General features: G+C 38.6%; 1 protein-coding gene across 3 annotated transcripts; it reads left to right on the forward strand.

Moving 5' to 3' along the window:
- The first annotated feature begins 608 nt into the window (after positions 1 to 608).
- On the forward strand, positions 609 to 11,721 carry lmcd1 (LIM and cysteine-rich domains 1). Of its 3 annotated transcripts, none has more exons than NM_201070.3 (6): positions 609 to 912; positions 3,896 to 3,984; positions 4,634 to 4,889; positions 7,493 to 7,831; positions 8,508 to 8,723; positions 11,476 to 11,721. In NM_201070.3, exons 2-6 carry the CDS (start codon positions 3,896 to 3,898, stop codon positions 11,602 to 11,604), a joined length of 1,029 nt encoding a protein of 342 aa, NP_957364.2. In that variant the 5' UTR covers positions 609 to 912; the 3' UTR covers positions 11,605 to 11,721. The 3 variants fall into 3 exon arrangements, 2 of the variants coding, with proteins under 2 accessions (NP_957364.2, XP_009294804.1); XR_012397336.1 differs by lacking the exon at positions 11,476 to 11,721 and adding an exon at positions 10,605 to 10,753 and having other exon boundaries at positions 804 to 912; positions 8,508 to 10,439; XM_009296529.5 differs by having other exon boundaries at positions 804 to 912; positions 4,634 to 4,706.
- Positions 11,722 to 14,291: the final 2,570 nt, after the last annotated feature.

Below are 14,291 nucleotides of genomic sequence, written 5' to 3' on the forward strand. Positions count from 1 at the left end.
ATAGTTGTATCCTTTTTACATGTGTGTTTGTTGGGTCACACTTTGTTTTGATGGGCCGTTTGTTGAATGTAAGTTACACTGCAGCTACATGCCAGCTATTCCTCATCAGATTATAGGTAGACTGTTAGGCTGGGCTTAGGGTTGGTGTGAGTTGACAGGGCACTACTTATTAATATGTAATTAGAAATGATGTAATTAGATTGCATGCACAAGATCATATTTTATTACATAAACAGAGGAGACTTACTTCCTTGACAATTTTATAATAATTTAAGCATGACTGGAAAATAAATGTTGCATCCTTAATTATTTATGCCTATGATTGCATTTTTAATAATTGTTACAGTAACATTTACCAGATTGTGATGGGATCTGTAGTGTCAGGTGAGGTTATCAGTAGATGCTAAACAATATGAGTAATGTTTATAGGTGTTGCTTTATTTATTTCTAACATTTTTGTTCCGTTCTCTGACTGACGCCTTTGCTTTAGGTGTGCTCAACCCTGTTCCTGGAGGTCTACCTTCAGCTCCAACCTTAATCAAACACACGTGAGCCAATTAATGAGGACCTGAACAGCACTTGATCATTCCAGGCAGGCAGGTGTGATTGATATTGCAACTCAAGTGTGCGGGAAGGCAGGTTTCCAGCAGCAGGGTTGACACTCATGCTTTAGGCTGCTTCTAAATATGTAAATGCAGAGAGTGTCCTGAGGAACAACACAAGAAAAATGTTGAAACGTGAGCCTCTGTGTGTTCAGCTCACATTCACGAGTGAGGTAATGTCTCCCTCCTGCATCAGAGCGCGGGCATTACTGTCAGTCAGTCAGAACTGTGAGCACACCGAGCACTTCAGCTGTGGAGAGCGGCAGGAGCTGCACCTCACCTCACCATAACGCGGAATAAACTCCAGAAGGTAAGTGATGTGTTAGCATTTTCAACTATTTACATGAACAGATGCTACGAGCATCTTCATAAGGACAAGCACGAGTTTACAGTAAAGGGTCTTTATTGTTGAACAGCACTAGATTATTCAGCTGAACTAATGTTTATTTGTTAGCACCTCTACATCTATATAGCAGAAAATAACACTGAGATACAATATTGCTGCTTTTGTCTAACACACCGGTGATGTAATGTCTCATTCCTGCACGAATCAAACCGTGAGTCAGGGTGAGCAGGCAGACGGAGATCGCAAAACCAAACCAACACACAACACGAACACACAACAAAAATCAGCCTAAACATGCCGTAACTTCAGTGCAGGTCCTTCTTTTCTAACAGAGTAGATGTTGGCCATGTGACGGTATGTGTCTGACCTCAAGCCCAAACGGAACTCGGCTTGTGAATGCGTGTTTTCACTGAGTTTCTTGTTAAACCTCCAGCAAAGTTAGTTGTGGTTCTCGGCTTTGTTCAGCTTCAGGAAATACCGCGTTTGGTGTTCAGTTTTCGCCTAAATTCTCAAACTGAGAGAAGCTTTGTGGGAAGCGCTTGTGCCTCGGTTGCCATGTCCGAACATTAATATACAACAGTAAGGCGATTGTGAAGTTCACCAGCTTCATTTGCAGTCAGTTTGGCGTCCGGCTTTCTGGAAAATCCTCCCAAAACGGGGCGTTAAAACGGGACTGTTGACAAATCCAAGAACAACAAGGAAACGGTCACTGCTAATGCCATCTGATAAAGATATATGTGCAAAAGGAAATCTCTCTCTCTCTCTCTCTCTCTCTCTCTCTCTCTCTCTCTCTCTCTCAAAGCATATGAAAACAAATGACTGCAATAGTGAACGGAGACTCTGATTAACAGCAGCTATATAACAGTTATTAATTTATAATAAAACCAATAATAAGTATTTTATCAATCAACAGTTTAGGATTAAACAGTAATGATAAACGAATAATAAGCAGTGTAACAGTCTACATTTTGATTTGCATCTCATGTTACGGTGATATTTTTATAGTGCTGTATGTTTATTTCTTGATTCGTTTCTAGTATCCAGTGACAATTGGATTTTTTCCATTTATATATTATAAACATATTAACAACTTTTGTTGTTGTTTTAAAGATACAAGTTCAAGTTGCTGTATTGGCATGATATTCAGTACAGTATTGCCACAACACTTCAAATATGTAATATATTAACACTGTCAATAATAATAATAATAATAATAATAATAATAATAATAATAATAATAATACAGTAGATAGATAAATGACAAAAAAACAAAAGAACTTAACAAATAAATAATAATAATAATAATAACAATAATAACAAAAGTCTAAATTATTTAAATTGGACACATGAATTTACATGAACCATATTTCTGGTGTGTAGGGTGTATACATGTTTTACAGCTAGTCTAGTCATTCATCTTCTCTTTAAATTAATAAATGAATGAATGATCCATGTATTAAATATTTCTCTAGCTGTGGTGTGTTTGGGGCAGAACAGAAGAAAGTGTGTTTCGTCCTCTATTTGGTTTGTGTCACACGTTTACATGTAACATGGCTGAAACAGCACTGAAGCTGTACTTTGCTGTTGTGCAGTGGCAGGACTTTCAGCTGACTTCAGCAAGACGCTTCTAATGTAGCCGCCTGTGGGGCTGTTTTGGGTGCTGCTTGTTGTGTTTCTTCAGGCTGTGGCAACAATTCTCACAGATGACCAGAGTTTGATCAGTGTCTGACTATGAAACCAAGATATTCCCATTTTACAGATGTGCTGTTTGTCTTTTATATTGATTCGTCTATTGATGTTTCTGAAGTGGCAGACATCACCATCATCATCATCATCATCATCATCCCACTGGTCTGCGCTTTCCTGTTTGTTTGTCTTTATCGTGGGCGTTCCACACAGTTCTGTTGTGCAATTCTGATTGGAGGGTGTGCTCACTCAATTGGCTAGTACGACTGTCACACACAGACGGCAGTGACACCTTTGCTCTGGGCAGGGGAAATTAAATGCATATATAATTCATATAACAGCTTGCGATTTAACTAAGCGCTATGTTTAAAATGACGATTCGATTGTAATTAATCACATGGCTCTAGTGCCCAGATCAGCTTCTGTAAGAGGAGCAAAAGTAAACCCTTTGGAAATTAGTCTGTTTAAACAACCAATACACTGAATAATATGCATGTCCGTCCTGCGTGTTTAATTTTAAACACCAGAAAGTGAACGAGAGTTTATAACTTGAGTTAATTGTATAGCTCATTGATTTTAATAGGCTACACCTTTTCATTTATTGCCTGCTGTCAGATGTTTGCTATGTGTTCTGTCAGCTAGTTGATGTCCGTATTTTCACATCTCAGTGTTGACCGGTTTGCTCTACTGTACATGTTTCTCGAAAGCTTCAGCTTCTACTGATCGCTATATTGATTCAGAGTTATCTTTGTGATTTTAACGTTTGAGTTAGTGAGTGGTGCCAACACTCTCTCATCACGGTGTCAAATATAGCTGCCATTTCAGAAGATCTGAGAGGCTTTACCACCATGGCTGCATATGGTCTGTTGTGGTCTGTTTATTGTTGTGTGCTGCTATTTTTGCTCTATAGTAATCTCTGATGAAAGATCAGCCATTTGGATCAGATAATTGTGATCAACAGCCAGATATTATGAAGGCTGTTGGAGATGTGAGTGAGCGTCATCTGCAGCTCTGATCTGTGTCTTACACTGATTTCTCACCAGTACCCTTTAAAGACTGTTTCCTTCTGATTTCTGAACTCACAGTAAGAGTTTGTTCTTGGTTTGCTAGTTAAAGGTTTTCTTTTTTTAGTGGTGGTTATTGGTTCGTCTTCTTGAACCTCATTCACCACTTACTGTCAGAGTTTTGGTCAATTCCTCTTCTTCGGCGAGTTCCTCGTACTGCTGTTCTGTGAATAATCCTCTTCCTCTTTTTTCCCCAGATGTCGAAGGGGCCACTGCCAGCAGGAAAGGGTGCAGCGTGTCTGACATGTAAAGGGATCTGCCCTGGATTCCAGCCACATTCCTGGAGGTAATTTATTCTCTTGACTGAAAATATAAAAATGAGAAGATGTGTGTGTGTGTGTGTGTGTGTGTGTGTGTGTGTGTGTGTGTGTGTGTGATAACTGTAGTTGTGTATGTTGGTGTTTCTTTGTAAATTCTTTGTTTCTGCTGTGGCCTTGGTTATACGTAGCTCATGCAACACTAATGTCAGAGCATACAGAACCACTACAAGAACTTGAGGTATCCGGTTTCCAGGCCTCAATTAATTAAAGCGTAATTAAATTCTGGTTGATGTCTAGAAATGAAAGGTGAAAACTAAAAATTGCAAACGTTTTAATAACTTGATGCAAACTTAATATGTTTAAGTCCAGTGTATTAATAAAGTCTAGATTGTGATAATTTACCACTACATGTCTTTCAGGTTGGAGAAAACCATCATGTAGTGTATGATGATGATGATGATGATGCAATACAACGCTGAAAACGTTTGATTGTTGGTCTAATATGGTGTTCTTTATAGTCCTTGGGAATCCAAAATAGTGGCTTGATTGGTGCTGAAGGTTTAAGTAACTTAATTTAAACACAAGCAGGGCGTAATCATTTCATTAATTAAAAATAATAATAATGAAGTGCTATTAAAAACTGATTATTATATTTTTTTATTTGTATTTTTTCAGAAAAGCTTGCGTAAAGTGCCAATGCAGTCAGGACGAACACGCATTCATTTCCAACAATGAAGATGACCTCAAGGTAGGAAGATTGCTGGCAGACTCCCGCTATACCCACCTCACAGCCAAGGTCAAGGGAGGAGATGGCACAAGGGTTTATAAACGTAATCGCATGATTGTCACCAACCCAGTGGTCTCTCGTAAAGACCCAACGTTCAACACGGTCACATATGACTGGGCCCCAACAGGCCTCACCCAGAAACTGGTAAGAGAACCATTCGAAAGTTCACTGAAACTATGCAGAATTAGCATTCGTGAAGATGTCATTACTGCACGTTACATCACAACATTACTGTACTATACATTCATATCTTAAGTGCAGTTTAATGTAGCAGAATTCATTCGTCTGACTTCACATGTAATATTAATGCCAAGTCCTTGAATGTTGTTCAGTGTGAAACGAAAGCTCATTGATAGAAACTCGCTCCGTTTGTTGATGTTCTGGATCTTCCCAGTTTTCCCTTTCTGCAGGACTTGCTTGTTTCACAGCATTAGTTTCTGCAGAGTCTTCAGGAGTTGTTAAGAGACGTCTTGTGCCCAGGAAGTTTCAGGTCATGTGATTGGCTGCTTTTATCAGAGTAGGCCGCAGTTTCAGCTCGCGCTGTGTAGAATTATCTTTAAAGTCCGATAATAAAAGCGCTGGTGTTTTTGGTCAAATGCCAGTCTGATATGTTTTACAAGTCTTATAGGCCTTTGTTGGCAAATGTCGGCAAGCTGAGTTAAAAATAGTCCTCTTCATGACTCAATGGTATGGAAGAGTCTTGCTTAATAATGTCGCTGGGCACATACCTCACCTTTGACTTAATGGAAAAAGCCACAAGCGAATTTGCCCCACTGATCTCACATATTTGATGGGATCTTCATCATCACCATGTAGAAAGGTGGAATTAAGGATGCCAGTTTAGGTTGGGGATTTGAAATGTTTATTATGGTTCCAGAATGTGCCGACTGCTTCTGCTATCTCCAACAGGGAGTACAACATCCCGCAGAGCCTGCCTATCTAGCACAAAGCTCTATTTTCAGCAGGGAGTCGCTGTGTGGTATTGGACCTTGTCCTGGAATTAAGCCCTTTATTTTCACTAAAAGCATTCTGCCTATGTGCCCACTAAAGCCTGTTCATCTTCAGCTTTCTGACTGGTTTTATTTAGCCTTCTGAACAGTCCATTTGTCTATTTAATCCAGTTATTGCATTTTGACTTGAAGTGGCATCGAGGGGGACAAGACCTCCAATGTCCAACTTGTTCTTCTTAAACTATGAAAATTCTACTGAGGGTTTTAAATACCAGTGATCCTGTGATAAAACATGATGTATGTCTTCAGTAATTTCCTAAAGATAAACTCCAAATAATATACAGCTGCCGCACTCACCATCGGGTTATGAAGTAAGCGATCATGATGACATGTGCTGGTCCTGTAGTGCTGTCTCATTTCTTAGGGGTAAAATTTTAAGAGGTGCAAAAATGGAATTGGGATTGGGCCTAAGACTCGAAGTGTTTCCAGAGTGGATGAAAACATTCCCAACAGCACACAGGGTGGAAGAGTGTCTATGATTTGTGATTGAATGTGTTGGGCTCAAATGTTTATCTTCAGGCAAACTTTCTGCTGTGATCAGTTCACTTTGTAGTGTGTTATAGTTGATGCAGAGCACTTGGTTTTGCTACCTGTGAAGGGTGGGTCCCCAAAACAAGAAAAATCATGGTAAAACTTGCATTTCCTTTTACATTTGCCTTTAAAAACCCTGTTGGTTGGGTTAAGCTCAGTCAATCGCAAAAGATTCTTCAAGACGAGCACTACCTTCTCATTGAGGTGCACAAAGATTGATTGGTTTGGGCCAAGTCTTTCTCATGAATGAATGCAGCACACTCCGAGACGTCTCGATGCACTCGCAGGTACAGACAGCAAGTCTCCCCGCTGAATTACACACCAGGATCTAATCACCATGATGCGGCTTTATATATTAGTTTCAAACCAGAAGAATGAATTTGCTGGACATAACACAAAAACAACCAATTTTCACCTTGTAGTGAGAGATATGTGTCCTCACAGTGTTTATAGCAGCGCGGGACACAGATTTGTCTGTCAACAGCTCAACATGTGTTCTGGTCTTTCATGACTCATTAAAACATACGGAGCACTTTTGGTGAGTGTTTAGAACAGTAAGGGGTGATGATTATAGGGGTCAAACCGCAGATTTGGGCCGTAATATACTTAATTATATTAGAATTTATAATTATAATATAATTATTTATTATAATTTTGTTGTAAACTTGCAGAGAAATGCTGGCCGCTGGGTTGTCAGCCATTATAGTGTGTTCTTACAGCCCACTCCTGTAGTCTGCATTCTCAGTGTATTACCGTTAAAATTCACTTTTACACTGTTTATATCTCGAACCTTTACATTGTGGCTGATATGTGATCTTGCTATGGCTTAATTGTGGTCCACATCTGGCAAACAGGAGCGGACCGCCCAAGTGCCATCAATGCATGTGGTATGTAGGTGGGATGTAAGTGTCTGGTGTGGGCCGGTGTTGAGCTGCATGAATTTAGCTAGCTTGTTAGGGGGGCAGTGGAAGTGTCCAACTAATTAAACCGTGGGAGCAACATCAGTTTGCAAAAGTATAGGCTGACACACTTATTTCCAATGAGCCTGGGCCGGAGATGTTTTGGCACTTTGAGCAAAGTGAACCTTTGACTATTTAAATTGAACACGATTTAGACTGATTTAGACGTCGTTCTGCTGATTTGGAAAGAAAGGTCTGTGTTTGTGCATTTTAACACACATGCTCTTCTCTTCATTCTGTCTGCCAGGCAATGCTGTACATGAGTCTTCTGCCTGAGGAAAGACGACCTGTGGCTGGCACTGAAGGATCTTTATATCGCCACAAGCAACTGACGAGACAGCTTCCTGCCTATGATCATGACCCTGCGTACTGCCACAGCCTGTCTGAGGCTGAGCTGAAAGTTATGGCTCAGTTTGTGAAATCTTACAAGGAGGAATCCTTAGGAGTAGGAGAAGTTGCCCTACCTGGAGAAAAAAGTACTACCAAGAGGAATGAAAAGATTTCCCAAGAACAGCCAGATCCACCCCTAACAGAGCAAACCCCTGATGGAGCAATAGAGTCTCCTGTCAGCAATGAGACTGAATATGTGAGTGCAGTGGAGAAAATGTTAATGATGTATAATCTATTTATGAATGTCTAGCATTACAATTGCGTTTAAAGTCTAGCTGAAGTAAATTTATTGTAAAACTGCGTCCAAAATCGCATACTTCCATACTATATAGTACACTAAAAAGACTATGCAAGCCGAGTAGAGTGTCTGAATTCATAGAATTTGAAAAACAGTATGCCGGAAGCACCCGGATGACTGGCGAGATGCTGAAGTGCACGTCCCATGGATGCTACAGTATCCCGTGATTTATGAATGACGCAGGTCGGTCACTTGAGATGACCTGCATGTAAAACATCCGAGTTCTGTTCATACTGCTCACATTCACACTCTATAGACAGTAGATGGCAGCAGTGTTTTATTGATGGTCATTTTCAGCGTTGTCATCTTGAATTGAATTAGCAGTCATGCCTTCTAGATTGAATTTAATAAACTGTCCATTAAGTTACTATTGGCAGTTTCTATAGGTTACAGTGTCTATGCCAGCAAATCTATTAGTATGTCTATTGATTATTGATGAAATGATCCACACTGATCAGAGAGGATTTATTCCAGATGTTCTGTTCAAATCTTTTAAAGTAATTGTAATCTCACCGCTTCATCTTATTATCCTGCCGTTGATGTGTTCCTCTACTCCCGTCTGTCTGTTTCTCAGTATTGCAGTGGATGTGGCCAGTTGGCAGCTATGGATGAACCTGTGGTGTATGCTGACAGGGCTGGATACGAGAGACTGTGGCATCCCGCCTGCTTTGTGTGCGGTGAGTGTGGTGAGGCTCTGGTGGATCTTATCTACTTTTGGAAGGAAGGAGCACTGCTGTGTGGACGCCATTACTGCCAGAGCATCAGACCTCGCTGCCTGGGCTGTGATGAGGTACACGTAAATCCTTCTCATTTGTAGATGTTATTTTGGTCGAGCTTAGGCTCTGTGTGGATTAATTTAACTTGCAATACTACTGGACACACTGAAATAAAACATGTCATCTACACATGCATATGCTTAATATATTAATATATGTTTGACAAAATCTGAAGTAAAGGTGCTGAGCATGAGTATATACTGTAGCTCAGAGGGGAATATAAATTATATGTAAAGAAAATTAAAAAGAAGTACTCTTACAACCATTTAAGTGAATTGTCCAGTGCCTGAATGGCCATACCAGTCATCTCTATGGCCGGTATTATTGTGCAATATACTCAATATTTAATCAAAATATGGATCCTTTGAGTAGAATATATCACTTTAATGGTCCACATTTTAGGTGCTACATACAGAGCATCTGTAAAGTGTTAATGGAGCTTGACTTTCTCCACATGTGCTTCAGTCTTATTCCAAAATGGAGTGAATTGCTTGATTTCCTCAACATTCTACACACAATCCCCCATAATGACCATATTTATCAAAAATAAAAACAGCTGTAAAATGATATATAATGAGCAAAATCAAAGTGTTCTGCAAACAAAAAGAGCTGGAACACTGATGTCCACCGAGCCTTCGAGTTGCTCAGGCAACAGTTTACCTCAGCACCCATCCTCAGACACCCAGATCCCATGCAGCCCTTCATCGTGGAAGTCAATGTGGCCAACATAGGAGTCGGTGCCATCTTGTCTCAATGGTCTGGTGAATGGCAAACTCTTCATCCTTTAAAATTCAGCCTTTCCTCAGCTAAACATACTGACTTAAGCCCTCTGGCTAGTCTGAAAATGCTCAATTCAATCATGTTGGATTTACCCAATATTTTCTCTTTTTGAAATTATTCAAATATAATAGCTAAATTCTTATAGTATAGTTGATTAGATTTTATTACAGACATTAAGTCATTTCAAAGCAAAAAATGCCCTAAAATTAGGATGTTAGTTTTATTAAATAAAGTCTACATATATTAATATTAATGAAATCTACAAGGCCACAGAAGGACTTTACAGTGTGGATAAATGGAGAAGGAGAAAGTTTCTGGACTGCGTCATGTCATTAATATCATTCAGTAGTTTTACACAAATTATTTTTCTAAATTATTTTAATGATTATTAAGATCATCAACATTCAATAGATTTTTAAAAATCAAACTTTGATGCATCTCCTGCTTTTACCTATTAAAATGTATTAAATTATTAATGACGACAGAACATGTGCTGCTCTACAAAGATAATATATTATTATGGCAAGAATAAGAGCAACAACAAAAGAAGTAGACTTGTCAAATAAAAAGCATTTGTTTTTGGTTTTTTAGTTGTGTCCCGCTCCACAGTTCACACATTACTGTCTGGTTAGTTTCTGTCCTCTACTTGAGCTAAAAAGGCAATACTGGTCCAACATGCCTGACCATTATCACCAATAAAGCCCAGAAAAACAGCATCAGTATACTGTAAACTGACAGGTACAAATATTCTAATCCAGTTAAAAAAAGAAAATATTTGTTTCTTAATTGTAGTTTTGTAACTATTAAATTGTTTTAAACTCAGTTGTAAGCTGTCAAGTGTTAAACATGTGACCGGTGGATAAACGTATTTCTGTAACCGTGTATCTGGGTCTCCACTTCTGCTCCACTCCAGGCTAAAGAGAAAGGTCTTCTGCTGATAGGGAAGATGGGTTACATCACTGGTGTCAAACTCAGTTCCTGGAGGGCTGCAGCTCTGCTCAGTTTAGCTCCAAGTCTAATTAAACACCCCTGACTGAGTTCTTTAGGCTTGTTTGAACAGGTAGCTGTGGTGAAGCACATGGAACTAAACTGTGCGTGGCTCTCCTGGAACTGAGTTTGACACCCCTGGGTTACATGATGTTGGCATCAGCATAGATTTGTATATGGAGTATTGTATGTTGTTGTATGGCGTATTCAATATGGTGTGCAATCCATCATGTTTGGGAAAATGTGATGCATGATCTGAAATAAACCACTGAACTGGTGACTGCAGCGCTTTGCTTGAGATTCTTAATATGAGTTCTCCTGAGAGATTCTCAAGCTCCAACCCATGTGTGTATTTGCCAGTTGACTTGCTGTCCTAATAGAGCTCTGTGCTGAGAAAGCTACTTTTAACCTTGATGCTTTGTGAATATTAATAACTAACCTCTGATAAACTTCCACAATCTCCTATATTGACCAATAACCCAGAGTAAATTAGTACACATTGCCAAAAATTCTTACAGATGGACAGTGGCATATCGTACATTTAGTTATCAATGTAAAAAGAAACATGATGTACAGTTGAAGTCAGAATTATTCGCCCCCTGTTTATTTTTTTCCCCCCTCAATTTCTGTTTAACAGATCTTTTCAACACATGTCTAATAGTGTTAATAACTCATCTCTAATAACTGATTTATTTCCTCTTTGTCATGATGACAGTAAATAATATTAGACTAGATATTCTTCAAGACACTTCTATACAGCTTAAAGTGACATGTAAAGGCTTCACTAGGGTAATTAGGGTAAAGTTAGGGTAATTAGGCAAGATATTCATAAATGTCCCTGATCTGTTAAACATCATTTGGGAAATATTTTAAAAAGAAATAAAAAATCCAATGGGGGCTAATAATTCTGACTTCAACTGTACATTTGAGGACTATATTATGTGGCATGTGTGTGAAATAAACATCAATTAATTCTCTGTCTCTGCTTTTCTTTTGCAGCTGATCTTCTCTGACATGCTCCTGCAGGAGGCCAGTGGCCACGTCTGGCATAAGGAACACTTTTGCTGTTGGCTGTGTGGGCAAGATATCAGAGTTGAATGTGGCTGTGACAAACGGCAAACAACATAGTTATTAAAATAAGCAAATCCTCCAAAATATCATAAATGTCATTTTATGCCAATATCAGTTACATAATTTCTAAATCAACATACTGTACATCCATCAATAAACACATGAAACCTTGAACATGTAGTATGAGACATCAAATTTTCACAAATCTGTAACTTTTCTGAACAGCTCATCCGAAAACAGCTGACAAAACAACCCCGATAGCATAAACTACATGACCGCATGTGCAGATGAACAGCTTTCAGTCTACAAATCTATTCCTGGCATTGAAAATTAAGAGTACCTTATGAATCTCTTTTAGACTAATACAGTTTTCCAATACAGTCTGAACCTCTATAATCATTATTTGTGCTTTACACTTTTACGCTTAATGTCAATTATCATTGCACACTTATTACTCAAGCCCTGAGGATAGAGAGAAACCAAACAACCAAGCCCATTTAGAAGAGCTTTGATAAAGCAGGCTCATTCTAAAATGAGTTTATTTGCACAGACTTGCATTTTTCCTCAATTGCTTAAACACCATTTCTGAAAGCTTGCTCCAATTTATTAAACCATGAAACACAACCCATCCAAAAACTTGTCAGAATTATGAATAAAGTGCTAAATCACACATGCACTCTCAGCACATGCAGCCCAAAAAACAAACTCAATTTGCCAAATGTTATTCATGTGCACAATATGTGTGTGTTTTTATTTACAGATTGTAAAGGTGCTACAGTGCTCAGTGAGACGCAAAGAACACACAACGTTTATCCATCATCCAATATTTCTACTCCTGGGCCGGTTTTTCAAAAGTAATCCACTAGGATTTTGGATAAGGGATTGGATCAAATCTTTAAAAAACAGATTACATAATTGGTAGCCTCTAAAAGTTCAATATTGCCTTATGCTGGCTTCGAACCCACAGCTTCAGTGTAGGCAAAGAATTTACTTAACACTTTGAGCTGGCAGGTCATGCATGTTTTCTAGGCAACATAAAAAATGTGGAAGTGTAAGAATCAGGAAATTTAGACTATTTTTGCAAAAAATGCAATACCTCTTGACCACTAGGTGGTACTGTCTTTAAACTTCTGGTATATTTCTGGCTCATGCTGACACATTAAACTCCTTAATATAATATACATAAAACCTTTCACATCAATTAAGGAGTTTGAAAGTGTGGTGGTTGTTATTATTCAGTCAGGATTTAGTAAAGGATTTTCAACATTTGAATGCTACAAATTTGATCTGAAAGTTCACTGTAAAACATGAACAGGTCATTTCTGTACAAAACACACACAATACTGCATCAGATCTAACCTTTATTTTCCAGACAGTAATCAGAGTGTCTGAAATCTCACCATACACCCTCATTCACTAGTCCCTAAATCAGCTGATTAGTTCAGTGCACTAGGCAGTGTGGATGAGCACAGTTCTGACTGAATGCAGACACTGATGAACAGCTGCAGTAGATCAGCTCAATCACTGAGAGAACAAGACAAACACACACAGCAGCACTACAGCAAACCAGCTGAATAAAACAGGATTAAACACCTCCACAAACAGCATTCGCAGCTTCACTGATCACAGTTTGACTTTTACAAATATTTGATCATTAAAGGAGTTTTGATATTTTTTATTGAAATGTTTAATTTGCCCTCACCATCATGGAGATCAGCGGCTGCTTTAGTGGAGCTCTTGATCCTGTACTCTTCTATCTCAGTGTTTCTGAAACTCATTGGTTAAAGCAGGAAAGGTGACGAGCAGCTTTAAATATTTACTTTTTATAGAAATAACTGGAGGAGTTCCATGAATTAAGTAAAAATATTGCAGGCTTACGTGACGTCGTTTGGGACAACAAGCAGGAATTCATAAAAATTAATAATTAGATTTTTATACACAAAACCTTGAGCGCTCCAGCAGCACATGAAGACACACAGACATCAAGAGTCAGGATATGAACCTCAACTATGGTTGCTAAAAGTAAAAAGCTGCACAAGTCATTTATTTCGCAATGCATGCTGGGTGCATAGTAGAAAACTCCCAGCATGCACTGCAGCATGAGTAAACTATGCAGCTTAAAGTTCTTACAGTTTCCTTCTCTGCTTTATTTGATGTTGTTTTTGGGGTGTAATAATTCAGTAGTGTTTTGTGTTGTTCTGGGCTGATTTTAATTTTTTTCCTCGTCACCATTGTTGAGATTGAAAGACTGATTGTTGACGTCTGTGTGTTTCAGAGCTTTGACAAAGATTAAACTCTTCTATTGTGAGAGGTGTGTTTAGGTCTGTTAAACAGTCATCTAATGTTGGAACTACAGTGGTGTATATATTATTCTCTTCTCATACAGGGCCAACAAGATATTGAAAGAACACAGGCAGGTGAGGGTGGCTTGACTGTTACAGTTATCCTCGTCAGACTGATTCTTATATTTTATTTTGGCTTTTAATGCTATAGAAAAAGTGTGATCAACACAATTAATCATAGCCCCTATACTTATTTTTATTGCTAATAGTTGGAAAGTAGATGTAAATAACCAATAACATGGAGTGACTGTAAAACACTGTAATTTCAAGTAGCATTGATAATGAAACTAACATAAATCAATAGGATTAATCTTAGCCTGGTTATTAACCTGCTCTGGAGCTCAGACTAGCTGCAGAGAAGAAACCTCCATAGTAACTTAATACAGCGTAATGTAATCTGCT

This window comes from Danio rerio, chromosome 22 (assembly GCF_049306965.1).
Source record: "Danio rerio strain Tuebingen ecotype United States chromosome 22, GRCz12tu, whole genome shotgun sequence".
Classification (NCBI taxonomy): Eukaryota; Metazoa; Chordata; class Actinopteri; order Cypriniformes; family Danionidae; genus Danio; species Danio rerio.

Bases quoted from the DNA above. Each gene is read 5' to 3' on its own strand.
- lmcd1 (NM_201070.3), top strand. From the start codon at position 3,896: ATGTCGAAGGGGCCACTGCCAGCAGGAAAGGGTGCAGCGTGTCTGACA. The intron at 4,890-7,492 runs GTAAGAGAACCA...TCTGTCTGCCAG, and splicing joins CAGGCCTCACCCAGAAACTG to GCAATGCTGTACATGAGTCT. The intron at 7,832-8,507 runs GTGAGTGCAGTG...TCTGTTTCTCAG, and splicing joins TCAGCAATGAGACTGAATAT to TATTGCAGTGGATGTGGCCA.